The 26,726-nt window shown below is 46.9% G+C and overlaps 1 protein-coding gene across 3 annotated transcripts in view; it reads right to left on the minus strand.

Annotated features, from left to right (window-relative positions):
• Positions 1-26,726, minus strand: part of RSF1 (remodeling and spacing factor 1) — a 138,440-nt gene that overhangs the window by 80,006 nt on the left and 31,708 nt on the right. For all 3 annotated transcript variants that reach the window (XR_012643116.1, XM_074983104.1, XM_074983123.1), the window contains 3 exons: positions 18,008-18,099; positions 8,044-8,136; positions 326-531 (listed from right to left, as the gene is read on the minus strand). Coding sequence is in view for 2 of the 3 variants with exons in the window: in XM_074983104.1 (XP_074839205.1) it covers positions 326-531; positions 8,044-8,136; positions 18,008-18,099 (391 nt within the window). In the remaining variant the exon portion in view is untranslated. The remainder of the gene's footprint in view (positions 1-325; positions 532-8,043; positions 8,137-18,007; positions 18,100-26,726) is intronic.

Raw genomic sequence — 26,726 nt, forward strand, 5'->3', positions numbered from 1 at the left:
TCCGGGGCCCTGGAGGAAGCCATGTCTACCGGCACTCCTGCCCAGAGCCCGAGGAGAAGTGGGCACTCACAAATAATTGAATTTGCGAACAATAAGTTTGCGAATCTTGAGACCCTATTGCTTTGCAATTATCCCACACACCAACAAACCGTTTTTCTTCATAAATGCACTTGTGCATGTGCCTACTGTGTGTGTCTGACGGCAGAAAACTAAATGGACAGAACTGGGCTCTCTAAAAAGCAGACATTTATTGAATTCAACATCTAAACTTCATAATCGCAGACAATCACATTTAAAATTTACGAGAAAGAAATAAAAAAATTACCTGACAATGCACTTCCAAGAAGACCCATCCTGGTCATCCTGTTCTTCTACATACATTCTCACATTATGTTCTTGATCCAGTTGGTACCAATACATTAGACCATCCTTGTCTCGACCAATTGGCTGGAGACGCATAGCATCAGCATCTTCTTCATTAATGATATTCTTAAATTTTAGATTGTCATCAAACTGACACTCACAGAGGTACTGAAAAAATTTGCAATGGACGATGATTTTTTAAAACTTCAAGATAACACCAATAAAAAACTCTTAGTAGTATGTTTTGGGATCTATTTTTAAACCTTCCTTTATCGGTTTTGTGACTTACCTAGAGCAGGAGATCTAATGCCCCAGCCCCTCCAGCTTATTCCCTTTTGGTAAATCAAGGATTAGCTTCTAATTTCTTATTATTGGCCATTTAGAATAGTATTAAACTTGTTCACCAACAAATTTTAAATAGAAGAGAAGGAAAGCATTGTTTCTGTACAGAAAACCTTCAGGGTGTGTCTACACGTGCACAAATCTTCGAAATAGCCATGTTAATGGCCATTTTGAAGATTACTAATGAGGCGCTGAATTGAATATTCAGTGCCTCATTAGCATTAGGACGCTTCTGGTCGCGGCGCTTTGAAAGCCCCGCTTTCGAAAGCGCGTGGCTCGGTGTGGCTACACGGGGGTCCTTTTCGAGAGGACCCCGCACTTCTCGAAATCTCCTTATCCCGATCACTGATCGGAATAAGGTGATTTCAAAAGGGGTGGGTCCTTTAGAAAAGGACCCCCATGTAGCCATGCCGAGCCGTGTGCTTTCGAAAGCGGGGCTTTCGCAGCGCCGTGGCCAGAAGCATCCTAATGCTAATGAGGTGCTGAATATTCAATTCAGCGCCTCATTAGTAATCTTCGAAATATGGCTATTCTGAAGATTTGTGCCCATGTAGACACATCGTCAGAGTTATGAAGTCCTCAGGAGTGGAGGTTGTAACTCTGAACAAAACGTCATAGATGTCCTTCAGTGACTTCCAACAGCTCTGAAACTTTACTATGCAAAGGAAAAATTTTGCTTTTCACCTGTGATCATCTTCCCCCTTTGGGTGCTTCTATTTCTTCTTTTAAAAGTGGCCATTGAAACGTTAACTTCTGTATTTTATATACATGTGAAAGCAGTATACACGGAAAACTTCTTTTTTCTGAATAACCTAGCTACAGAGTGGATATTATTTACTAAAACAACATATAGTTTAAGCCACTGCACATGAGGCTTATTACTCCTGCCTCTTCTCACGAGTTTAAAAGCTGAAGATGAACCCCGTATCTCACCTTTCCACTCAAGATAAAATTATTTTATTATGAGCTCATGAAAACAACAAAAAAATTACATGGGTAATCACCCTCCAAGAGCAGAACACTCGCTACAAATATATTTTAATACAAACAAGTAAACTATGAAAACAAATAGAAAACATATTTAATTGAGGCTTATCCCCCATTATAAGACTGAGAGAAAGAGAAGTTACTCACCTGTGTAGTAACGATGGTTCTTCGAGATGTGTCCCCGTGGGTGCTCCACAGTAGGTGGTCCCCGTGGGTGCTCCACAGTAGGTGTCGGGCTCACCTGGCGCCGCAGATCGGAAAATTTTTAGCAGTCTCTGTCAGGTCGCGCATGCGCCAATGCGCGCCAATCCTTCGCGCGCCTTCGGTCACATGCGCGATCTGGTCCCCACCAGTTCCTTGACCAACCGCCCTGGATGCTTCTGAAAAACGCAAAAACAGAGCTCCGAAGCGGGGAGGAACAGGTGGGTAGTGGAGCACCCACGGGGACACATCCTGAAGAACCATCGTTACTACACAGGTGAGTAACTTCTCTTTCTTCTTCGCGTGGTCCCCGTGAGTGCTCCACAGCAGGTGACTACCCAGCAGTGACCCCAATTAAGGAGGTGAGTGTGCGCTTATGTGCAGCTTGCCCTTAATAGGACTGCTGTTGATAGGTGTGTATCCTCATCGAACACCCGGTGCATGGCATAATGCTTGGCAAAGGTGTTGTAAGATGACCAAGTCGCCGCTCTGCAGACGTATTTTAATGTGATGCCTTTGAAGAAGGCCGTCGACGCCGCCATTGCTCTGGTGGAGTGAGCCCTGGGCGGAACTAGCAGAGGGGTCTTACTCAGCTCATAACACAGTCTTATGCAGGATACGATGTGATTTGAAATTCTTTGTGAGGATAGGCCTTCCCCTTTCGACATGGGTGCGAGAGACACCAGGAGTCTGTCCGTTTTCCGGAATGGCTTAGTTCTGTCTATGTAAAAGTCCAACGCCCTCCTTACGTCTAGCAGGTGCAGCCGCGCCTCTTTGCTAGAGTTGTGAGGCTTAGGATAAAATGAGGGTAATACTATTGGTTCGTTAATGTGGAACTTTGAGGAAACCTTTGGAAGGAAGGCTGGGTGTAATCGTAAGATCACTGCTTCTTTTGAGAATACTGTGCAGGGTGGCGTTGCCATTATTGCTGCGAGTTCGCTCACTCTGCGGGCTGACGTGATCGCAAGAAGGAAGGTTGTTTTCAGGGTAAGTAGCCGGAGGGATACCGTGGCCAATGGTTCAAAGGGTGGTCCCGACAGCGTGTGGAGGACCAAGTCCAAACTCCATGACGGCGATAGCGGTTTCCGACGGGGGTACAGGTTTACCAGCCCCTTTAGGAATCGTGTGACCATAGGATGGGTGAATATGGTTGGCCCTTCCTCTTTATGTTGAAATGCTGATATAGCTGAAAGATGGACCTTTAGCGAGGATAGAGAGAGTCCGTCTTGTTTTAGCTCCAGCAGGTATTCTAGAATTGCAGTTATAGGGGCACCCTGAGGAGCCAACTGCTTGGAAGAGCACCAGGAGATGAATCATTTCCACTTCTGCGCGTAAGTCCTTCTGGTGGAAGTCCTTCGACTGGACTCCAAGACATGTTTCACTCCCTCCGAACATGTGCTCTCTAAGGCACTGAGCCATGGATTAGCCACGCCTGTAGGCGGAGTCTTTGAGGGTGTGGGTGCACTATGGACCCCTGAGCCTCTGTGAGAAGGTCCGGCACTACCTTCTGCGCAGAAGCAGAGGAACCCATTGCTATCGGTCCCAGGTTGGGACTATCAGTATTATGCGTGCTCTCTCTTTTGGCTTTCTCTAGAACCTTGTGAATGAGTGTCATGGGAGGGAACACACAGAGTAGAGGGCCCTTCCATGGCACTGTGAAGGCGTCCCCCGAGGATCCCTCTCCTATGCCCGCTCTGGAGCAGTACTGAGGGCATTGTTTGTTGTTGTAAGTGGCAAACAGATCGATTTGGGGAACTCCCCCATTTGTGAAAAACTTGTCGGAGCAGATCAGCCCGAATCTGCCACTCGTGCGTGAGCGCAAAGCACCTGCTTAGCTGGTCCGCCTTCACGTTGTGGACACCGGGTAGGTATGAGGCTTTCAGCGTTATATTGTTGACAATGCACCAGTTCCACAACCGGACTGCCTCTGCGCATAGCGCATGGGATCTGGCCCCTCCTTGCCGGTTGATATAAAACATGGTGGAGATGTTGTCAGTATTTATCCTGACTACTTTGCTGTGCAGGTATTTCCAAAAACATCTGTACGCACTGAACACTGCTCTGAGTTCTAGTATGTTTATGTGCAATGTCTTTTCCGCAGGGAACCATAGCCCCTGAGTTACTTTGTTGCCGATGTACGCTCCCCATCTTATGTGGGATGCATCTGTCGTAAGAAAAATCGCAATTTGTGGTTGGTGGAAGGGCACCCCTACTAGTAAGTTCTTGGGATCTGCCCACCATGCCAGTGACCTGCGCACCTCCGCTGTGGGCGATACTGTCCTGTGGATGGTATGGACTATTGGTTTGTAAACACTCGCCAGCCAATGCTGCAGGCCCCACATATGCAGCCTGGCATTCTGTACCATGAACATGGTGGTCGCCACGTGCCCCAACAGTTGTAGACATGTTAGGATTGGCACTGTGGGGCTGTACGTCATCACTTGTACCAGGGATTTGATGGTGCGGAAACAGGCCTCAGGCAGGTATACTCTTGATGTAGTAGAGTCTATGCGTGCCCCTATGAACTCTATATTCTGCGTAGGCTCGGTCTTTGATTTCGAGAGGTTGATAACTAGGCCCAATGAGGCAAACGTGTTTGTAGTGACGTGTATCATGTGTAGGACTTCTGCCTTTGAGGCCCCTTTCAGTAGGCAGTTGCCCAGGTATGGAAAAATGAACACACCCTGTCTGTGTAGGTAAGCTGATACTACCGCCAGTGTTTTGGTGAACACTCTGGGCACTGAAGAGAAACCGAACGGAAGAACTCTGTATTGGAAGTGCTCCCTGCCTACTGTGAAGTGGAGGAAACGTCTGTGTGCCAGGTGAATAGTTATATGAAAATACGCGTCCTGCAAGTTGAGGGCTGCAAACCAGTCTCCATCGTCCAATGCCGTAAGTATGGAGGCAATTGTAATCATCCTGAAACACTGTTTGCGCAGATGCCGGTTGAGGGCCCGTAGGTCCAGGATTGGCCTCCAGCCTCCTGTCTTCTTCTCTGTTAGGAAGTACCGTGAGTAGAACCCTTTCCCTTGGAATTGTTCCGGAACTCTCCCCACCGCCCCTATGAACATGAGATGGTCTACCTCCTGTTTTAACCTTGTCTCGTGGGAGGGGTCCTTGAAGAAGGGCTGGGTGGGCAGTTTCGGTGGAGGTAGTGATTGGAAGGGGATTGTGTATCCCGTGGCTATAATTTCCAGTACCCATTTGTCTGTGATGATGTTTTGCCATTGAGAGTAGAATGGTTTGAGCCGATGATGGAACATGTGCTGGGATTGGCATTGAGGGATGGTGTTGATATTGCAGTCCTCGACATACCCATCAAACTTGCTGTCTCAGGGCTTGCCCCGAGGGTGCGTGACCCTGCTGGGGGCGTCGTCTGGGGGCCCTATACTGTTGCTGGTGGTGGTGGCGCCCTTGGTCATAGCTCCGTTGGTATTGTGTACGCTGAGGTTGATAAGAGTAGCACCGTTGCTGGGGGTAAAACTTCTTCCTCCAGTACGGAAGGGTATATATGCCAAGGGTCCTAAGTGTGGTTCTCGAGTCCTTGCTGGAGTGTAGGACTGAGTCAGCTGAATCTGCGAATAACTTCTGTTTATCAAATGGAAGGTCTATGACTTTTGTTTGCAGATCTCTGGGAATGCCGGACGTCTGGAGCCACGATTCCCTATGCATTACCACTGCTGTGGCTGTGGAGCATGCTGCTGTGTCTGCCACGTCCAGGGCAATCTGAACTCCTGTTCGTGAGGCCGCGTAGCCCTCTTGGACGATCGCTTTTAGTACCGGTTTCTTATCCTCTGGAAGGAAATCCATAAGGGAAGTAAGTCTGGAATAATTGTCAAAGTTGTGGTTTGACCGGTGTGCTGCATAGTTTGCCATTCTGAGTAGTAAGGTAGAGGAGAAATAGACCTTCCTACCGAACGTGTCTAATTTCCTCGCGTCTTTTTCTGACCCTCCTGATTTATATTGGGGTGTCTTGGATCTCTGCTGTGATGATTCGACTACCAGGGAATTTGGTTGGCGGTGGCTAAACAGGAATTCCATGCCTTTGGCTGGAACAAAGTATTTCTTATCCGCCCTCTTATTTGTGGGAGGGGTAGTGGCTGGAGTCTGCCATATGTTGGTGGCTGATTCCATAATCACTTCATCTAGTGGGATAGCGATCTTAGATGAAGCTGGGGGTCTTAAATTTTTCAGGAGTTTATGATGTTTCTCCTGCACCTCTGCTATGTGAATGTCCTGTGTTTGTGCTACTCTCTTGAATAGTTCTTGGAATTGCCTAAGGTCGTCCGGGGCGGGGGAAATATCCCCGGGGACAATCCCCTCATCTGGGGAGGACGAAGAGGCGTCGCTATGATATACCTCCTCTAATTCCTCCGATTCCTGGATTTGTTCATACGCTTGCCCTTTTGAGGATTCAGAGGGGAGGTCCAGAGCCTGAAGACCAACGTCCGCCTGGGAAGGCTGTGTTCTTCTCACGGAGTAAGACTGTGTGAAGGGGTGTTGGCGAGATGTGGGTGGGGATCCACCCCTGGATCTGGACTCCCTGTGCCGGTGTTCAGTATGGTAGGGTTGGCCATAACAGCAGGGGCAAGGGCCCGGTGATGGGGATCTGGACCACGATTGGAAAACATATGCATGGGGTCTAGATGAGCGTGACCTCCGTGATGATGCTGACAGTGGCGGAGATGCTCTGTGATAGTATTCATAGGGGTCCCTACTGGAGATTGGTGAAGGTTGTCTGAGCCAGGGGGATGGTGGTTGAAGGAATGGGGATGGAGGTCTGAAGCAGGCCATTGGAGTTGCTGCCCAATGTATTTGGGGGCGGGGGGGAAGCTAGGCGATAACGGCAACGCGGTGACCTCTGGGGATGGGCTGTGGTGCTGGGTTTTGGCTTTTACTTTTCCCCGTCCCTGCGAAGCAGGTGCTGCCCCCTCCCATGTGGGGGACCTCAGCGCCATTGTGGGTGCCGCGCTCAGTGCCCCTGTGCACGGCGCCGCCCGGGTAGCTTCCTCCAGCACCGTTGGGTCCTGTGCCGGGTACCCCTGCTCCAGTGCCGTCAGTGCCGCAGGGCTCGGTGCTGTGGGAGTTAGTGCCGCTGATTCCGGCACCTGCGGTGCTCCTGGTGCCGACTGCTTAATGGTCGGAGGCCCCGGCACCGCTGTGTGTGCTACAGTCATCCCGCTTTGAGCAGCCCGCGGGTCAGACCCCTGTGCTCCGCTCATCCTGTTCGCAGGTGTTACCGGCAAGGATCAAGCTGGAGAAAGCTTCCTTTTCTTTTGTACAGAGGAGGTTAGGGAAGCCGCCTTCCTCTTGTGCAGCCCTGAGGGCCCCTCTTTATGGGGCTTCTCCGATGGTCCAGGTTGGAGGGCCTTATCAAATAAAATCATTTTCAGCCTCATTTCCCTGTCCTTTCTGGCTCTGGCTGTGAGCTTGGAGCAGTGAGGACACTTTTGTGGAACGTGGGTTTCCCCGAGGCAACGAATGCACTCGCTATGCCCATCTGAGGCAGGCATGGCCTCACGGCATGATGCACATTTCTTAAACCCTGGCGAGGACATCTCGGCCCGGGCGTTTAAGTCTTTGAATGTTAATAGGGCACTTAACAGCTAATCAGTCCTGGAAAAAGATAACGTTTGCGGCTTTTAGGATAGCAGACCGCTTAAGGCGGCCGCCTCCATTCTTCTCTCTCTCCTTTTTTTTTTTTTTTTTTTTTTTTAAACTATATCTACATTTAAACGGAACAACTTTAACAGTGCTAACTAAAACTATCAACTAATAACTATCAACAAAATTAACAAAATTAAAACACAGTTTTATCTTTCGCAGGCGTTGGAGCTGAAGTGGAATCCATCTGCAGCCGTTGGCGGTTGAGAGGAACTGGCGGGGACCGGATCGCGCACGTGACCGAAGGAGCGCGAAGGACCGGCGCATGCACGACCCTAGGGAGACTGCTACAAATTTTCCGATCTGCAGCGCCGGGCGAGGCTGACACCTACTGTGGAGCACCCACGGGGACCACTCAAAGAAGAATCTATGATAGGTGATATTCGTTTGTTCAACTCTGACATCAGCTCCAAATTTAATACATTTAAGTACTGCAATTTTAAGTGTTCAAAGGGTCATTGAAAAAATCCACAGTGAATATAGTACCTTCAGAATTCCCAATTTGCATTCAACACTCATTTCCAGGTATCCTTTCTTCTCCATCTCCCATGCCCAAGTACTATTGAACTCTTGGCATATCTGTCAGATAAATAAAATATTAAATTACTAGAACTAGCGGATGAATGTAACTTGAAATTTCTACAGAGGAACAGTATTTTGTTGCAATACCAGTGTTCACTTTTATCTATGCATCTGATGGTCTTTGCCCATAAAAGCTTATACTCCAATATACCTGTTAGTCTATAAGGTACCACAGGACTTCTTGTTCTTTTTGAGGAATCAGACTAACACAGCTCCCCCTCTGATACTTGTCACTTTTTTCTACAAACTCTGTAACTTCTGTAAGCAAAAAAGTCAGACAAAAATCAAAGATAAAGCCAGGTGCAGGTGGGCATCTCTTCACTGAGACCTGAAAGACCATGCAGTCAGGATCTTGACCATCATCATCTTCATTTTCCTATCTCTGAACAACTCTTAAGGATACAGCACAATCTACAGCTTAGCGATGTAAAACCCATCTAACCAGTTAATTGATTAAAGGGGGAGGGGCCACAGATGAGGGTTGCTCCAGCTGGCTGGAACCCCCATCTGTGGTGCTCCTGGGCCCACTGCAGACTGGGGATGCTCCAACCTGGCTGGAGTGCGTGCGCGCACACACACACCACACACACACACACACACACACACACACACACACATATACATATATAATGGGCCCTGTGAGGCTGGAGCAGCCCCCTGCCCACCATGGCAAATGCTGGGGGGAAGGGAGGAGCTGCTCCAGCCCATACATGTTAATCATAACCGGTAAGCCTCAATTGTTAAAGATTAACCTTTAACATCCCTACTATAGCTAGGGCACTAGACTGGTTTCTATTCCTCATTCTGTCAACTTGCTGTTTGGCAAGTTACTTCACCTACGTGCGCCATGTCTTTTCCTATCTTCTTTTGTTTGTCATGTCTATTTAGACTGCAAGTGCTATGGAGCAGAGACTGCCTCTTAGGTGTCTGCGAAGCAATTAATAGGATATGTCCAAACTGCATTATACTCGCTGCTACAAGTCTCACAGGCTTATACTACCGTGCCAAAAACAGCAATGTAAACATTCCCACTTGGTCTGGAGCTTGGCTTGTGAAGCAACATCTAACACAGCCACTTTTAGCCTTGTAGCATGAGCCCCATAAACCTGAGTGTGTGTACATCTGGGTTCTGAGACTTGCGGCAGTGAGTTTTATAGTGCAGTGTAGACATAATGAGCCTCAGTTAGAGCCCCTTGGCACTCTTACTATAATACAAATTAAATGAGACAACAATTCATTGTGTGTTGTAAAACAATGTAATTATGTATAAAATGCTGAGGTCCTTGGGGTGCATACCGCAAAGTATTTAAAATGTATCTGCAAACATTAACACCACTAAGTTGGCCATAGAAAATGGAAAGAAGTGGAAGTGCTAAAGAACGACTATAAGGTATCAATAGAGAGAAAAAGGGTTGGGGTAAGTTTTAGATTTGTTTTTTTAAAACTGAGAGAGGATCAAAATAACTTTTTACACAGGAACAACTTTCACACACTAGGACCCATATCAACAAAGGCACTAATGGCCGCATTTTTATTTAAGATACAACAGCGGGATCCCTCGCTGGTATGGGTTATCTTAGTGCAGATGTCCAACAGAACAAGGCTCAAAGATATACACATATGCTACAATGTTAAGGGCTTTAAAAATGGCACTGACAATCAAATCAGTGGACAAAAGTATTGCCGCATTCCAAACAAACTTCAAGCAACAGAAGCTCTCTTGAAAATATTTATGGAATTATAAAGATCTATCTTCCTGATCTGTTAAATAGAGGGGTGCACTCAGGGCAAATTAAGTCACTGAATAAAAGCCTCTAAATCATATCCAGAATGTATCCTTCAAAAGAGATGGCACAGCCGAAAGTCAGGCCAAACTTCACTAATTCTGAATGGCTACAGCAACACTTGACCCTCCCTTTCAAAAGGGGCATGCAAATGTGGCAGATCAAAAATGCTAATGAGGTACTGATTTTCACATTCACTGCCTCATTTGCATAAGGGTAGCCACTCGCCATTCTGGAAGTGCTGTTTCAAAAGCCAAAACAGCTGTATAGACGGGTCCCTTCAAAAGGAAACTCTGCTTTCAAAAGCACCCTTCTTCCTGAAAACAATAAAGAAGAAGGGTGCTTTCGAAAGCAGGGCTTCCTTTCAAAGGGACCCCATCTACATGGCTGTTTTGGCTTTTGAAAACAGTGCTTCCAGAATGGCAAGTGGCAGCCGTTATTCAAATTAGGCAGTGAATATGAAAATCAGCACCTCATTTGCATTTTCAACCCACCACATTTGCATGCCCCTTTCAAAGAAGAGGGGCCAGTGTAGACACGGCCAACGAGTGGCGTAAGAAAGTGGTAACAAAAAGGAGATTACCATCTCAAAAAATGACTTCTGCTTGGCAGCACGTTTTCCTGTTTTGAGGACAAGCTACACTGTCCGTTCTTCCAATGCATAATCCAAAGCTTAGAACAAGACATAAAGCTGTTTATTGCCAACAAACTTATGTCCAAGCAGCAGCTATTTTAGTCTGTAGCTTCACAAATAACAAGCAGTCCTGACCTACCAAACTTACTAGGTCATGTGCTTTCATGGATAAGACCCACTCTAGTATTCAGCATTCTAAACAGGAAGATCATAGGGGGATACAATTAAAAAAAACCTTGGAGAAGATGTGTCAAACATCAGTAGCCATTCCTATGTTCTATGTATCACTCAAACCAATGGAGGGTAGTTTTAGAAACACTGTGAATGTCTTTTAATTAACCAAGTAATTGGCAAATGGCAACAACTCAGTGACATTAGATCTGCTGAAACCATTTGTTATGACCACAATGACCAAGTTTCCATAATCTAAAACCAGCAGACTATCCTCAGTCCTGGTAAGTGCAAACCTAACACCAAAGAAAGCTAGAACCCAGTCTGAACCCTACTACAGACGTCATGGTTTAAGCAAACCTGGAATGCGAGATCTGCTAACTTCTCAAAAGGAGAAGTTTGAAACTGGCAAGCACTTCAGTAACGAGAGGTGGTTTCTTGAGGAAGCAACTGATTTCTGTGCATAAAAGCATGACCAAATCCCACCAGTCCGTACAATGGGTGCTGACAGAAGTCTTTCCAAAATACTTTAGGCATCTACAATGACTTCCAGGCACTACTTATTGGCACCATGCTCAAACTGCTTTCTTTAAGGAACAAACAGGCAGGAGTCAAACACACAGATGAGAAGTTTCAGAAGGCCACAGACATCTTGGTGCCAAACAACACAGTCAGAAATAGCCTGTTGGAAATCTGTAGATTTCACAGTGGAAGGGTCCAGAGAGACCAGGTGAAAGCCAATTAATTTTAACTGCATAAGAACATAAAAAACTTTTGTGAATGATCAGATGAAGGAAGCACTCATCTGCATTCATCAGACTGTGCACTTCCCTAAGGGTTAAGCTGTGTATGTCTGAAGACAAATAATGTGTCTTTGCGTGAACCAGAAGCTTTTGCATGACCATGAGATCCCTGCACAGAAGAGAATAAGATTCCAGAAGCACACCCACTATCTTCTCTTCACTATGGCTGCATCTACACTATGAGATAAATTCAAATTTCAAGGCTTTAGCTGGATATTAAAACGTGGACTGTCTTCACATGTAATAATGTTAACTTGATCCACAGAGCCATAATGCTGATTACAGAATATCGATATTGTGGGACGGCTATCGCATCTATCTCAAATTTATAATCTCGAATCAAGGCTAGTGTAGAAGCACCATGTCCTTAATTCAAATTTGTTAGCCTCCAGAAGTGTCCCAAATGTATCCCACAAAGTTACATGGTGACCCTCCAAGTATGTCTGCTTCGTTGTGCACTGCTGCCAGGTGTGCAGGAAGGTCAAAGTAAGCTCATGAAGTTTGCATTGAATTTGACTTAAAATCTGAATAGGAATTTAGTGGCCCAGCCTTGCAAATAAAAAGGGCGTCCATTTTGAAAAAAGATCTCTTTGCTCATCGCGTCGCACGGCATCAGTAGGAACTATCGATAGCCCTGTACTGCAATCATGAGCACACGAGCACTCATGGTAGTGATCTGATTAGCACTTCTCAGGCTCACAAGAGAGCCCCAGCTTGGACCCACCAGGAGATTCTGGATCTCACTGCCATCTGGGGAGATCAATCGGTGGCGAAGAGACTTTGAGCGGCCAGGAGAAATGCAGCCATCTATGATCAGATGGCACACAAGAGAGCAGCCCAAGGTTACTCCCAAGACTCTATGCAGTGCCAGGTGAAGGTTAAAGAATTCCATCAAGCCTTTCAAAAATCCAGGAAGCCAACCAGCGGTCAGGGGCAGCTCCACGGACCTGCTCCTATTATTGAGAGCTCCACATGCTTATGGGGAGCAAGTCTGCAACGGAGCCCAAACTGAATTACAGACTGAATTACGATACTTGTGGAGGCCGTGGTACTGAGTTCGGGGTGAGCACAGAGGAGCAGCATGGCCCGGAGGAAGAGGGCAACAGGGAGAAGGAAGGGAACAATGAGCAGAAGACAGAGGAAGTTGTTCTAGACAGCCTGGAGCTCTTCACCATACAGCTGGAACCGGTCCCCTCCATGGCAGGCCCCTCCACGGCATTTCCCCCGACACCTCGGGACCCTCCATGGCAGTCCTGTCCCTGCCAGTCCCCGAGCCCTCTGAAGCAAGCGGTTCAGGTGAGTCTTTATTCAGCATGCTAGAAGTGGGCTGGGGGTGGGTATAGCTATAGGGTTTTCCATAAGTACTGGTTTGCTAGCTGTGCTTCTGTGCCCCTCAGAACAGCGTGTTAATGTTTCTTGGAATGGAGTGCTTCTCCTGTCTGGAGATCTCCTCGAAGGCCCCATCCAGGCACTCTTGTATTCCTTCCACGAGATTCTTGGGCAGGCCTGACTTGTGGCTTCCACAATAGCACACCTTGCCACACCAGGCAACCACAGAGCGATTCGATGTCATGGCACCACACAGCATTTATCAAGTTTTCTAGCCTTTTGGTCATACAGCAGGAGTAGCTGTTCTTTCTCCATATCTGTTAGTTTTAGGAGGGTGATTCTTCTTTGTCAACCTGCGGAAGCATGGGAATTTGCATCTGGCGTTTGTTTGTTTGTTTGTTTGTTTTTAAAAAAACATGTTTCCTGCCCCTTTACACTGGCACGTTCCAGCCAGCTGGCACTCTGTTCCCCATCCCACAATGCGGTTTGCAGGCTCAGGGGGAGGGTTTCCCCTGCATGTCCCTTTCCAACCAGCATTTTGTATCATTTTTTACGATCTCCCACCTCCCAGCCACACTGATGCCATGGTCTACTGGGTGTTTCCCTTCCCATGTCCCTTACCAAGCACCATTTGTTTTCAGTTCTCTGGAATCCCCCTGCACCATGCGGGGGATTCCTCTGCTGTGCTTTTTCTCTCCCATGTCTCTTTACATCAAGACTTTCTTTGGATTATTTTTTTCTTTACTTTATCTTTATTGTGCATCAATGCCCCACATGCAGCCATCCATTCGTCACGACCACAGGACCCCCAGCCAGAACACCTGGTGGCTGCCCGGGCTTTGCAGACCTTCCCATTCCCACCAAAAGAGGACAACTGCTTGTAACTTATCATGTCCACAAAGCAATGTGCTGGAGAAGTGATAGCAAGTGAGGTATTGTGAAATGCGCACTTACTGTCCCATCCTTAATAACCCTTGCATCCTTCAAAAGTGTACTTTCAGTGATCGTACACAGAAGGACCCATTTGTTGCATTTCAAAGCACATTATGTCAACTGTACTTTAATTTTTACCTTCATTTTCCAGACCCAGTGCCCAAAGCTGCAGAGAAAACCAGGAGATGCAGGAAATGCAAACAAGATATGATACTGCAGCACATGCAAGACACTCAGGAAGAGCACAAGAACTTGACAAAGGACACTGCTCAGTGGTGTCACAGTACAGCTGAGTGGCGTCAAAGTAAACATTAATGAGTGAATGCTTCACCTGTAGCAGCAGCAATTTTCAAAGATGAATGAGGCTGCGGCAAAGCAGACTGAGGTCGCAGCAAAGCTCATAATGGTCATTACTGAGCAGATGGAGATCCTGCGCTCCCTGCTTCAGTTGCAGAGGGACTCCCAAGCCAGCAGGACATTAGCTGATACCTGCTGGAAGGAGTCCCCTAACGAGAGGTTGCCCCCCCGTCATTAGGGTCCCCACATGCAGGGAGGGAAGGCAAGACTACCCTGCCACTCCAGCCCCAAGGGCCACTGCAAAAAGCTATTCAAGCACCCTTGAGAAGGCTTCTTTTCCTGGCCAACTAAACCTCTCCTGCCCCCAAAATAAAATCCTTCCTTTGAGTTTGGTGTGATTTCTAGTCCTGCTGAGGGTGGGGACAACACAAATCAAAATGGGTGGTTAGGGGAGAGGGTGATTGCTACTGAAGGCGCAGCTGGGCAGTGAAACTCCCTTGCCCACAGAAGAAGTGCGGCTAAGGGAACTGGGTGGTTGGGGAGAAGGGGTTCTAGGCACAGCACATTCTATTTATTAACTTAACTCACTTCCACCAAAAAAAGAGCATTCATTAATTACAGCACAGTTGATTTATTGGCATTATGGCAGAGGCATACATAGGTACCATGTGTGTTACACATCAGACATAAAGCTGTTTTTTTAAAGTGTCCCTTATTGCTGCAGCCTGAGCAGGGGTACTGGTGGATGGCTGTGTAGACAACTGTGAGTAAGCCCTGCCTACTGCCTCTGCTTCAGAATTCCAGACAGAGAGGAAAGTGTCCCACCTTGATTCACACGTTTTGCAAAATAGCACACGCTGTAATAACGGTGGGGACATTAGCTTCAGAATTGTCCAAACAGGTCAATAAACATCTGAACCTCACTTTCAAACATCCAAACGCGCATTCTATAATCATTCTACTCCTGCTCAATCTGTAATTGAAGTTGTCTTTGCTGGGATCCAGGACTCCTGTGTAGGGTTTCACCAGGCAGGAAAGCAGAAGGTAAGCAGGGTCACCCAATATAACAATGGGCATCTCCATGTCGTCAATCTTGATTTTCTGATCAAGGAAAAAAGTCCCATCCAGGAGCTTTGGGTACAGTCCCAAATTTCAGATTATGTGCGCATCATGAACCCTCCCTGACCGGCCAATGTTGACATTGGTAAAATAACCTTTGTGATCTATCACCCCCTGCATAACCATGGAGAAGTACCCCTTTTGATTAACATACTCCGAGGCCAGGTGGGATGGTGCCATGATGAGGATGTGCATGCCATCTATTGCCCCACCACAGTTAGGAAAGCTCTGGGCAGCAAAGCCATCCGCTATGCCCTGTACATCTCCCAAGGCCACAGTTTTCCTGAGGAGACGCTAACAGATTGAATGGGCCACCTCCATCACCACATACCCCACTGTAGATCTGACCACTCCAAACTGATTTTCCACTGACCAGTAACTGTGGTGGGTTGCAAACTTCCACAGTGCAATTGCCACTCGCTTCTGTACTGTTAAAGCCTGCCTCATTTTGGTGTTGCTGTGCTTCAAGGCAGGCACTAGTGCAGCACAAAGTTCCATAAAGGTGGACTCCGCATGGGACAGTTCTGCACCCACTGCTGGTCATCTCAGGACTCTAAAACAATGTGATCCCACCAGTGTGTGCTGGTCTCTTGAGTCCAAAAATGTTGCTGCACTGTCATCAATGCATTCATGGCAGCCAACAGCTCAGCGTTCCTGGCCTGCAGTTGGCACAATTGCTGTTCCAAAACACTAGCCTCTTCATCATCATCAGCAGCAGTACCACTAGTAGCACAGAGAAGTGCCACTGAGCTTTGGAACTGAAGGACAAATTGCGTGACAGCCGCTATGGCTGCTGAAACATTCATGGATCCATGCTTGCACTGGAATGCTGCAGCAGGAAATGGCACAATCACCAGTTCTTTTTTCGTGTGGTTAGTGATGTAGTGAATTATGGGATAGTTCTTGGAATTCTGGGATTCCAACTGAAACACCTACAAGCAACCGGGGCTAATGCGCTGTGGGATAGGTACCCACAATGCAGTGCTCACACTGTCAAATTTACATAGGGCAATGGGAATGCAGAGATTTGACACGGAGAAAGGGTGGGTCAAATTTCAAGAAGATCTGTGGACAATTTTGTTCAAATTCATAATACCGAGATTAAGTATTCAAATGTAATATATTCATTTTATTTCATAGTGTAGATGCAGCCTAAGTTTCCCAACTACTTCTGTTTGAACAGACCACAGTTAGGGAGGAGGGCAGCAAAGAATCACCCATGTGCCCACCCTAAACTAGCTCCCTACTACAAAATACTGGAGTTCTTCTTCATACTATTTAGCCAACACACCAGGCATTGCTTTCAGTGATGGCCATACAAACAGGCCCTATCATTTACAATGTTAGATGGATAGATGAAGAAGGAGTTAGAGAAGGCTGATATTTACAGAAAAACAAAAAACCTCAGCAAATATACAGATACACATGTCTAGACTTCAAAACTGTACTGTCTCCCTACGTCTACCTTTCTCATGCTGCTCAACTTCTTGGATTGTATGATTTGCAGTGCCTCATTAGCATATTCCAAAGTGCCACATTATCATAGCCCCTCCAAAAGGAGGAGCTAGTGTGGCCACGGCCTATGAGAATACATTTTTAGCATCAGTATAGTTAGTAACACAAGGGATATATTAACATGCAGTGATCATGGCCGTATGGACTAGAATAAGACCAAAAAGAAAATTCACTGAGCCATCTTGACATATCCACCCAAGTCTTGATACAGGTCAGTGATGGTGGCTTACATGTATTTTATTATCACAATGGCCAACATTTTTGTAATGTGTGGTCTACGAGTCACATGTTAACCATTTCAGCAATGCTGACGTAGCACTACTAAGAGCTCTTAAGTTGCAATGCAAGCTCATAAAGCAAGCCTTATGACTGGCAGCCATGCCTGGTGATGCAATGCAAGCTGTCTTCTCCTTTTGATTTAATTATGGTTGTTTGTTACAGGAATCCAGAAGTGTAAGTGAACAAAGCATTCAGTGACAGCCAACCAAACAACTAAAATAACTAGGGAATAACTATCAGAGAGGTAGCTGTGTTCGTCTGTAGCTTTGAGAACAAGAGTCTTGTGGCACCTTATAGACTAACATATTTTGGAGCATAAGCTTTAGTGGGCAAAGACTCACTTCATCAGATGCATGAGCGGTGGGGGTGGGTTCAGAGGGGTATTTAAAGAGTGGAGTCCCAGTAAAAGGGAGGGCCAGAGCTGACAAGGTCTATTCAGCAAAGTGGAAATGGCCCAGGGAATAACTAAAATTCCAATATGGAATCACCTCTGGGAGTCCAAGCAAAGGGATGGTGCACCACTATTAATGAATAACTACAATTTCTTCCCCGGTTATGTAATTCTGGATACTTAGCATAAATCACACAATCCTTATTTATCATATAAACATACAGTGTGCAAATCTCTGTATGGCTGTCAGCTAAAGCACAGGTATAATATTAAAATAACTGATAAACTACTGTACCATGAATGTGGAAATCTCTCTGCTCTGAGGGGTCACTATAATTCTTAAACTCCAGTCTGCTCCTTTCTTGCACATGCTTTAAAGCCTGCAGGTGTGACACATTCTAAATACAAAAGTTGGTATCTGGGTTCACTAATCTGTGCACAAAACCAAGCAGGCTGAAAGATAAAACCTTATGCAACTCAGGCCTAGGCATGCACACAGATTTTGACTACAGCACAAGGTTCATTAAATTCATACTAGGGATTTCTCACACAAGATCTCATCACAGAATCAGATCCCAGAATTTCAGAGTAACATAACAGACATTTACTGTACCTTGATCAAGTATTTTTCCCATCTGTCTGCTGTGACAGACTTCCCAATCTTCCTCATCAGTTTCAAGTGAAGCTCTACCAATTCTTTTGGAACTGCAGTATTAAAAAAGAAACAGGAAGAGAAATAATTAAAAATAACCCAATATAAATAAAATTGTAATGCTAAATATTTTAAATGTATTTACGTGAAACCAAAAACTGAGAATTATGAAAATACATAACATGAAACTGCTGTTAACAAGAATTCCCCAACTTAAAAAAGATCATACGAAATAAAGGAACTAGGTCTCCATTTAGATTTGAAATAAAAGTGTCTATCAAAGGTGGTAGGTACCACTTTCCCATCATACATCACTGATAACACAATATCACAGGAGCATTAAATAAATCACTTCACAGGAACTAAGCCAGCAAGACACCTACAGAAACTAATTCCCACCCTTTTGACCACTGTGAGAGAAACATTTATTTGATAGGGTTTTGGAGAGGTTATCTTTTGCCACATGCCTGGAAGGTGACATATTTGAGCTACTTTGGACCAAGTGGGGTGGCACTAAATTCTGCCCTCCACCCCCTTCTTTCACACTGTGAGCAATCCAGCTTGCATACACCTGCTGAGAGCAGGTGTGGCAATATGGCACAGGACCTAGGTTTTCTAAACCACAACTGTGCTGAAAGCTTAATGTTTATCAATGACAAATAACTGCTTCACTGCTCGTTACTAAGGCAGCACGTTTGTCACATATTCCGAACCTTTCTGGGACCTTCATGACTTCTGCAGCAGCTAGTGCAGATGCCTGTGTGCCAGCCACACTGCCTGCTGATGGAGCAGTCTTGGGCCCCTGTCCCCTGCTCCCCAGCACCAGTGGAAACTTGGGTGTGGGAAGGAACTCAGGGTTGGGGCTGTGGAGGGGTGTGAGGACTCTGTCCAGCTTTTACTTCAGGGGCTCACTGTAGGCCGTGACATCCCGCTTCTCATCTCCTAGGCGGAGGCCTGACCAGGCACTTCTGCATGCTGCCTCTGCCTGCAGGCATCAACCCTGTTAACTCCTATCAGCTACAGCTCCTGGCCAATGGCAGCTGTGGAAGACACAGGGCAGAGGCTGTGCATGGAGCCCATGAGACACACTTTTTCCTAGTAGATGAGGGATGTTGCTACTTCCAGGAATGTGCAGAGCCAGGTAGGCAGCCTGCTAACCCCACCAACCCCTCCCTCTGGACCAGCAGGGATTCTGGGACATGCTCCCAGAACCTATGGCACCTCCCACATGGGTCACCATTCCCCCCAGACTTAGTCAGAGATATATAGTAGAGGTTATGTACAGGTCATATGCTGTGAATTTCTGTTTGTTGTCCGTGCCGCTCTATGACTTTTACCAAGAAACACCTGAGACTGAAAGGCAGCGTGACAGGGCAGACTAGGCTGTGAAGTCCCCTTCTGGAGGCTTGTGGCCTTGCCACACTGTAGCCAGACAGCCAGCCCCCTCTCAGACCAGCATTGCTGGGAACACAAGGGAGCCAAAACAACAGGGCACTTAACATAAATTCCAGCACAGCCTTTGAAGCTGTGAGAAGCACAGGTGTGCTGCTGCAATGTGCCTCTGGGAACATATACAACGATTAGGCTCACAGCAGACAGAGAAGCTGTGACAGACATGGCTCTTAGCCCCTACTAAATAACGTGATGCACACACACCCACATCCTAGGTGGGAAAATATTTACCCTAATAAAAGAATGTCCAGTAGTCGAAACTTATTGTTTCTCTCCCTTGCAAGTGTAAACTACTCTTGCGAGAGCTGGCGTCACCCAGACAGACCAGCCCCAATTTGGCATAAGAAAGGAGAAAGAGAATAAAGGAGTACAAAGGTATAAGTATGGGACCTACAGCACCATGATTTTTGAGTGCTTTTCACTATCTATCTGCTGGTCAGATAAGTGACAGCCTCCCAAGGCTTCTGCAGCTAAGAGGGTCCCTGAGCCTTGTCCCTTATTCGTCTTTCCGCGGAATTGAGTGACCGATCCTGGCTTGGCACCGCTGGAATCGAGAGATGCAAGGAGGGTAAGAAGCACCCACACCTGATCTCCTATCTTTAGTGTACACATATTTTGACATAGAGCTCTATACTTTGTTTTCTTTCTTTGGGATTGTGGCTTCAGCTTTGTAACTTGTTTGTGTGTATGTAACATCTATACATTTAAATAAGTAGGCACTAGCAATTTTGTAACCACATGATTAGAATCTAGTTTAATAAATTTTGGTAACCATTTGTGCATAAGCCTGACTTGTTTCTCTGGTGTACTGTAAAGCAGCCAACACAATTAAAGAACCTCAGCCGTTTTGGCTATAAAGCCTGGCCATTAGGTGAGAGTACTAAGAGCCTAGCGTTGAGTTGTGCCGCCTCCACGGGGCAAACTCTTGGGGCGCCTGTCAGTCAATCCTGACTGCCCACTGCGAAGGAGCTCTGAGCTCTAGCAGTTAAAGTCACGGGTGTGGAAAGGCTCTTAGTGCTGCCATTGGGGCACCTGTCAGTCAGCGTTGACTGCCCACTGCGAAGGAGCTCTGAGCTCTAGCAGTTAAAGTCACGGGTGGTTAGGACCTTGGGGCATCCGTCAGCCTAGCCCGGGCTGCCCGCCGCGAAGGGACAGTGCGTCCTAGCGGTTAAAGTCACGGATGGTATAAAACGGGCATAGCTGGCACCTCACCAAACATCCTTGGCCATCGGCTAACACACACCCATCCCAGTAAACCACAGAGAAGTCCTCCAAGGGAGACTAGAGTGTCAGCTGGAGGAACCAGCCAATCAAGGGCCAGGAAGGCCCTGTAAGAGCTGCAGGACCATAGTGAGCTCAGTGCCATGGAAGATATCAAGGGGAGAGGACCTACGGGACTGGGTGTCTGAAAGAGTGGCCATACCCCGGGGAGCTCCGAGTGCAGAGATGGTGGGAGATTATAGATATAGGTATGTTTGTATGGACTGGCAAGAGAGTCCTGAGGTAAGGGCAAGGACTCTGTCTCTAGTGGGAAAGAGACTGTGAGGAACAGTACTGAGCAGGCTGAGATGCGCCCCTGTTGAGTGGACATCCCAGAAAGGTCTGATTAATAACATACAGCATGTGACTTGTCCAGAGGGTTGAGTTGCTGAAGTGGCTTTGAACTGAGGCACCGCAGACATGCACGTTCAACCAAACAGCAGCACTCGCAGAAGGTGAGTGCCACGCCATTACATACTGGTACCAGGAGTAGGGACTACCAGCCCCTGAACCAAAGGGGCAATGGAAGAGTTGGTGAGGCTGTTGGCTCAGCAGCACCACCACAACACAAAAGACACTGTTGAAAGCACAAGAATAGGCACAGCAGGTAGGCTATACATCTGGAGGCGCTTTAGCTCCAGCAACAGTGGCAACAGCAGGAGCAGCAGTTTCATGAGATAATATAGCAGTGGCTAACTGCCCCAGTTCCCTCTACGCCACTGAACTCAGTGCTGGGACTACGCCTGGCCAAGTTAGGACCGCTCAATGATATACAGGCTTGTCTGGTCCCTTTGAGTGGGTGGCCATGACCAGTGCTTGGGAAAGAACCACCTGAACTGGCCACATGGCACTGTTCCTGTCTGGGGAAGCTCAGGTAGCTTTCCAAGCCCTGGAAAACGATGCAGGGGCAGATTATCGGACAGTGAAAGCTGCTATGCTCAACCACCTGGGAGCATTCCCTGAGATCTATCAAAATAGGTTCTGCTCAGAACCTTTTCTCACAGATGCCCAGCACCAGGCAGTAGCCCAACACCTTAAAGACCGGGCCAACCACTAGCTGAGCCCTGAGGTCTGCACATCTCTGAGATCACTGACTCCATAGTCTTAGAAAAGTACAGAGATTTTGCCAACGCTGATTGAAACGTGGGCGTGGGGGTAGAACACTGACTTGCTTGCCACTGTGGTCTGGACTACTGAGGACTTTCTACTCACTTGTGGGCCTAGCGAACCCACTTAACCACAGCCTGACAGCTGGCCAGCCAGGGCTCAGAGGGACCAGCCCAAGTGAAAAAGGGTGTTTAAGAGACCTGAACCAAACAAAAGAGAAGTCCCTCCGGACCCAACCCTGGAGCACTGTATCTGATGGGTGCCTCCTCTCCCCTGGTCACACCCAAGTTGTACCCCAGATGACCAAAGGAGACAGAGTCAGTCAGGACTCACCCTGGGACTGCCAGTGTACTTCTGCTACAGGAAGCTAGGAAATTTCAGCTAATCATGCCCAATCATGCAATGTGATTTCTTAGATTGTGGGATTGTGAAAACTTGTAGCAGTTTTGAGTTTGGGGCTGACCAGTGGCAGAAGGCCTGGGTGGTGCAAGTCACTATGGGGGCACACAATCTCAGGACTGATGGACTCAGGGTGCTCCCAAACCCAGGTTCTGAAGTCAATGCTGGACCTAAGCACCCTTCAATTTGACCACCCTTTAAAGGTGACCTGTGTGCATGGTGGCACACACTCCTACCCAATGTTTACGAAACAGTTGAACGTGGAGGATTATAAAGTGAAGATCCAGATTGGAGCAAAGTGCCTCCCTGGAAAGTTATAACTGGGAGAGACCGGCAACAGTTTCCCTCACTGCTCCTTCCCCAATCAGTGCTCCTTACTCCAGCTGAACCAGTACCCCAAAAGTTGGAGAAAATATTTCTGGTAGTGAAATTAGGTCTTTTAGAGGGGCCTGTCCATTTTGAGAGGGCTAGGAAGTCCCAAAGGCAACATCACAAAGCAGGTAGAGCATGGCTCCAAATCCATGGCTAGGGAAACAGAACCAAAAGCAGAACGGCATCAGCAGGAGGAGGATGCCCACTCCAAAATGGGGACATGCCCTCAAACCCAGGAGACCCATCACAGAAAGTTCCCATTCCCAGTATAGAGCTAGGCTAGACCTACAACTTCATCCGAGGACAGGAAGAGGATGAAACTCTGTGGAAAGCATATGACCAGACAGGTGGTAATTGAGTTACCCACAATTTCCTCATTTTGAGTTAAAGACTTTTTCTATTAACCTAAGTGGAACCAAAACATGAGGTAGATCTGTTACCAGCTCCTGGTGTCCCTGGAGGCCAGAAAAGAAATCCTGCAATTGGCCCATTCGATACCATCAGCTGGACATTTTGGGTTGGGGAAAATATTAGCCCACGTATTGCCTTGATTCTTCTTGCTGGCAATCCATAAGGCAGATGTTAATTTCTGTGACTCCTGCACTGATTGTCAGAAAATTGCACCAAAGAGTTAGAAGCTGGTCCCCTGGTAAACAGCCTTTGAAAGGGAAACAAACTTTGAAAGGTCGATGTTGTGTCCCCCTCCCCCTCCAGGAGAAAAGTGCCCAGGGCCACCAGCACATACCGGTCATTGCGGACTACACCATGTTACCCAGAAGAGGCCCCCTTATTGTCCATCACTGCATGAACTGTCATCACCCTTCTAGTACATCTTTTTCTCATGTGAGATTACCTACAGATATCCTGACAGACCAGGGGACCAAGTTCATATTACAGCTTTTAAGAGTGATCTGGGCACTTCTCAGGGTGAAGTCCCTCTGAATTTTGGTGTCTCACCCCCTGCAAACTGACAGCGTGGTGGAGAGGGTCAACCGAACCCTGAAGAACACATTGAGTGAATTTGTATATACTGACCCATGCAATTGAGATCAACTCCTTCCCTACTTGATGTTTGTAGTGCAAAAGGTTCCACAGGCCTCAAAAAGGTTTTTCTCCATTTGAATTATTATATGGCTGGCAGCATTGAGGCATACTGAGCCATCTTAAGAAGGGAAGAGCAACCTTTCAAACCAAAAACATGATCCAGGATGTGGTATAAATGCAGGAACAACTGGACCAAGTGGCCAGATTTGCCCAAGAGAATTTAGAGTGAGTCCAATGAACACAGGCTCACTGTTATAACAAGGGAGCCCAGGAAAAGGTCTATCAACTGGAGTAATGCATCTGATCATTGTTGTGAAGCTCTGAAAGCAAACTCTTGGCCAGATGTCAATGCCTCTATGAGATCATACAACAAATAGGGAACATGGACTATGGGATCAGTTGCCCAGATAAGAAAAAGGAAAAACATATCTTCCACATGAATTTATTAAAACTGGACAGAATAAGAGACTCTGTTTATAAACTCCCAGGACAAGACAGATGATCTCGGACCAAATCCAATGATAATGTACCCATAGCAGAATGCCTCCCTCCACAATTATAAAGGCAGACCAGGAACCTGTTGGAGCATTTTAATAATTTCTTCTCCTCACAACCAAGCTGGACTCATCTACTATCCCACCAAATTCGGACAACCCTAATAGCCACATCCTAACACAAGACCTATCACGTCCCCAAAAAGTTTCCTGGGATCCTGAAGCAGGAGGTTCAGGCAATGCTAGATTTGGGAGTAACAGGAACCTCAGAGCCCTTGGTGCAGTCCTGTGGTCCTAATATCTACAGCTCATGGCACCATCTGATTTTGTGTGGATTTTAGAGCCCTGAATGCAGCCTTGCAGTATGAAGCCTACCCCATGCCCCAGCTGAATGAACTCTTTGGATTGGCTTGGGAAAGCTTGGGACATAACCACTTTGGACCTAACTAATGGCTATAGATACCCCCCCACCAATCCCCTAAAAATATATTTGCCACTCCACTAGGACTATTCCAGTTTATAACTATGCTCTTTGCACTTCATGGGGCACAGGTCACCTTTCTGAGGCTGAGGGATCAGGTGCTGCAGCATTGTTGGCAATTTTCAGTGGCCTACTTAGATGATGTGATAATCTTTAACGAGGATTAGAACTTGCATTTAACAAACAGCATCTGTTCTGCAGTCACTGCAACAGGCTGGCCTAACAGTGAACCCTAAAGAATGTAAATGTGGCATACACTAGACGAAATATTTGGGATATCTCATGGGAAATGGAAGGATACTCTCCCTTCAAGACAAAACAGAAGCCCAAGATAAAACTCCTATTCCAACAACAAAACAGCACATCTGAGCCTTTTTGGGGCTAACTAGTTATTACCATCTGTTTATTCCCCAGTTTCCAACTTTGGCAGCATCCTTTACTGACAGAAGAACTCAGTGCCAAACGTAGTATGTAAACACTAGCATGCTAAAACGCATTTCAAGCTATAAAAGATACCTTAGGACTGTAACCCAGAGTTAGATGCCCTGACTTCACCTTTCCATTTATATTGCACACCAATGCATCCACAGTACGTGTGGGGCTGTAATGAGCAGAATTTTCAAGAGGTGGAATACCCCATCCTCTATTTAAGCAAAAACCCTGCACTCCCAGAAACCTAGGTACTCCACCTTAGAACGTGAGTATTTACCTATTCACTGAGCATTGGTCGCACTGCAGTATTATCTGTTGGGGTTCCCATTTCATCTCGTCAGAATCATTCCCCTTCGCGATGGCTTCTAAAGACGAAGGACATGACCCCACAAATTACACGGTATCTGGCATTACCACCTTATGCCTTCATCACTGAACATCTCCCAGGATCCCAAAATGGTAACACTGTTTTCTTCTGTGCCGGGTTCCTTGCTGGTTTTGGGGAAATGTCCCAACCAGACTTTTCTCCAAAGGGGAGGTACGTAACAGGGCACACTGGGCCCTGAAGCCCCCTGCTGGAGGATTGTGGCCTTGCCACACCCATCCCAATAAACCACAGAGAAGTCCTCCAAGGGAGGCTAGAATGTGGGGTAGAGTAAATGGCCAATCGGGGAACGCCTATATGCAGAGCTGTAGGACCATAGTCAGCTCAGCAGCACGGGTGATCTCAAGGAGAGAGGACCTAAGGAACTGGCTGTCTAAGCAAGCAGCACCACCATGGAGAGCTCCAAGTGCAGGGCACAGACCCATGGGGTCGAACAAGTTCTGAAGAAATGGCCAGTATGGTAGCTACTCCTATAGCACACTAGCAACATTATTCTGAACATATATTTATTGTTCAAGCCAACCAGTCACACTCAACCAGCCAAATAACCGTAAGTAGCTAGTGACTAGCATGTTGGACACCACGACTATAGAGTACAGCTATGTTCTGATGGACTGGTAGTACAGCCCTGAGATAAGGGCAAGGACTCTGTCTCTGGTAGGGGAAGCCCTGGAGGCACCACTCCCTGTCCAAGTGGGGAACAGATTGTGGAGGGACACTGCTGAAGGCTCCAAGATGGGCCCGTTTAAACAGATAAACTGAAAGGGGTTTAATTGATGCACGCAGACTCTGACTTGGCTGGAGGTTTGAATTGCCTAAGAAGCTCTGACTTGAGGCAACACAAACGTGTACTCAACCAGACGGAGGGTGCTTGCAGAAGGTGATTGCTACAAGGAAAAGCAGCAGCAGGAGCAGGAACTGTGCCTATTGCTCTAAGCCAGTGTTTCCCAAACTTAAATTATTCATGTACCTCTTTTGGGACTTCAGCCTTATCAGCGTACCCCCTCTCCCAGTGCTTATCTTCTGATTTATTTTCTGCAGCATACTCCTTGAAATCCTTTCGAGTGTCACCAGTGGTACAGGTACCACACTTTGGGAAACACTGCTCTAAGATCCACAGCTGGAGCCATGGGCTAGAAAGGGCTGAAGACAGGGGGAAGAGTGGAGGAACTGACACATCCAGGGTTGCAAACCCAGAACAAGAGACAAGGGGTGGGGGAATCGTCAGGTTTACACTGCCGCTAGAAGGGATGA

Source organism: Carettochelys insculpta, chromosome 1 (genome assembly GCF_033958435.1).
Source record: "Carettochelys insculpta isolate YL-2023 chromosome 1, ASM3395843v1, whole genome shotgun sequence".
Lineage (NCBI taxonomy): Eukaryota > Metazoa > Chordata > Testudines > Carettochelyidae > Carettochelys > Carettochelys insculpta.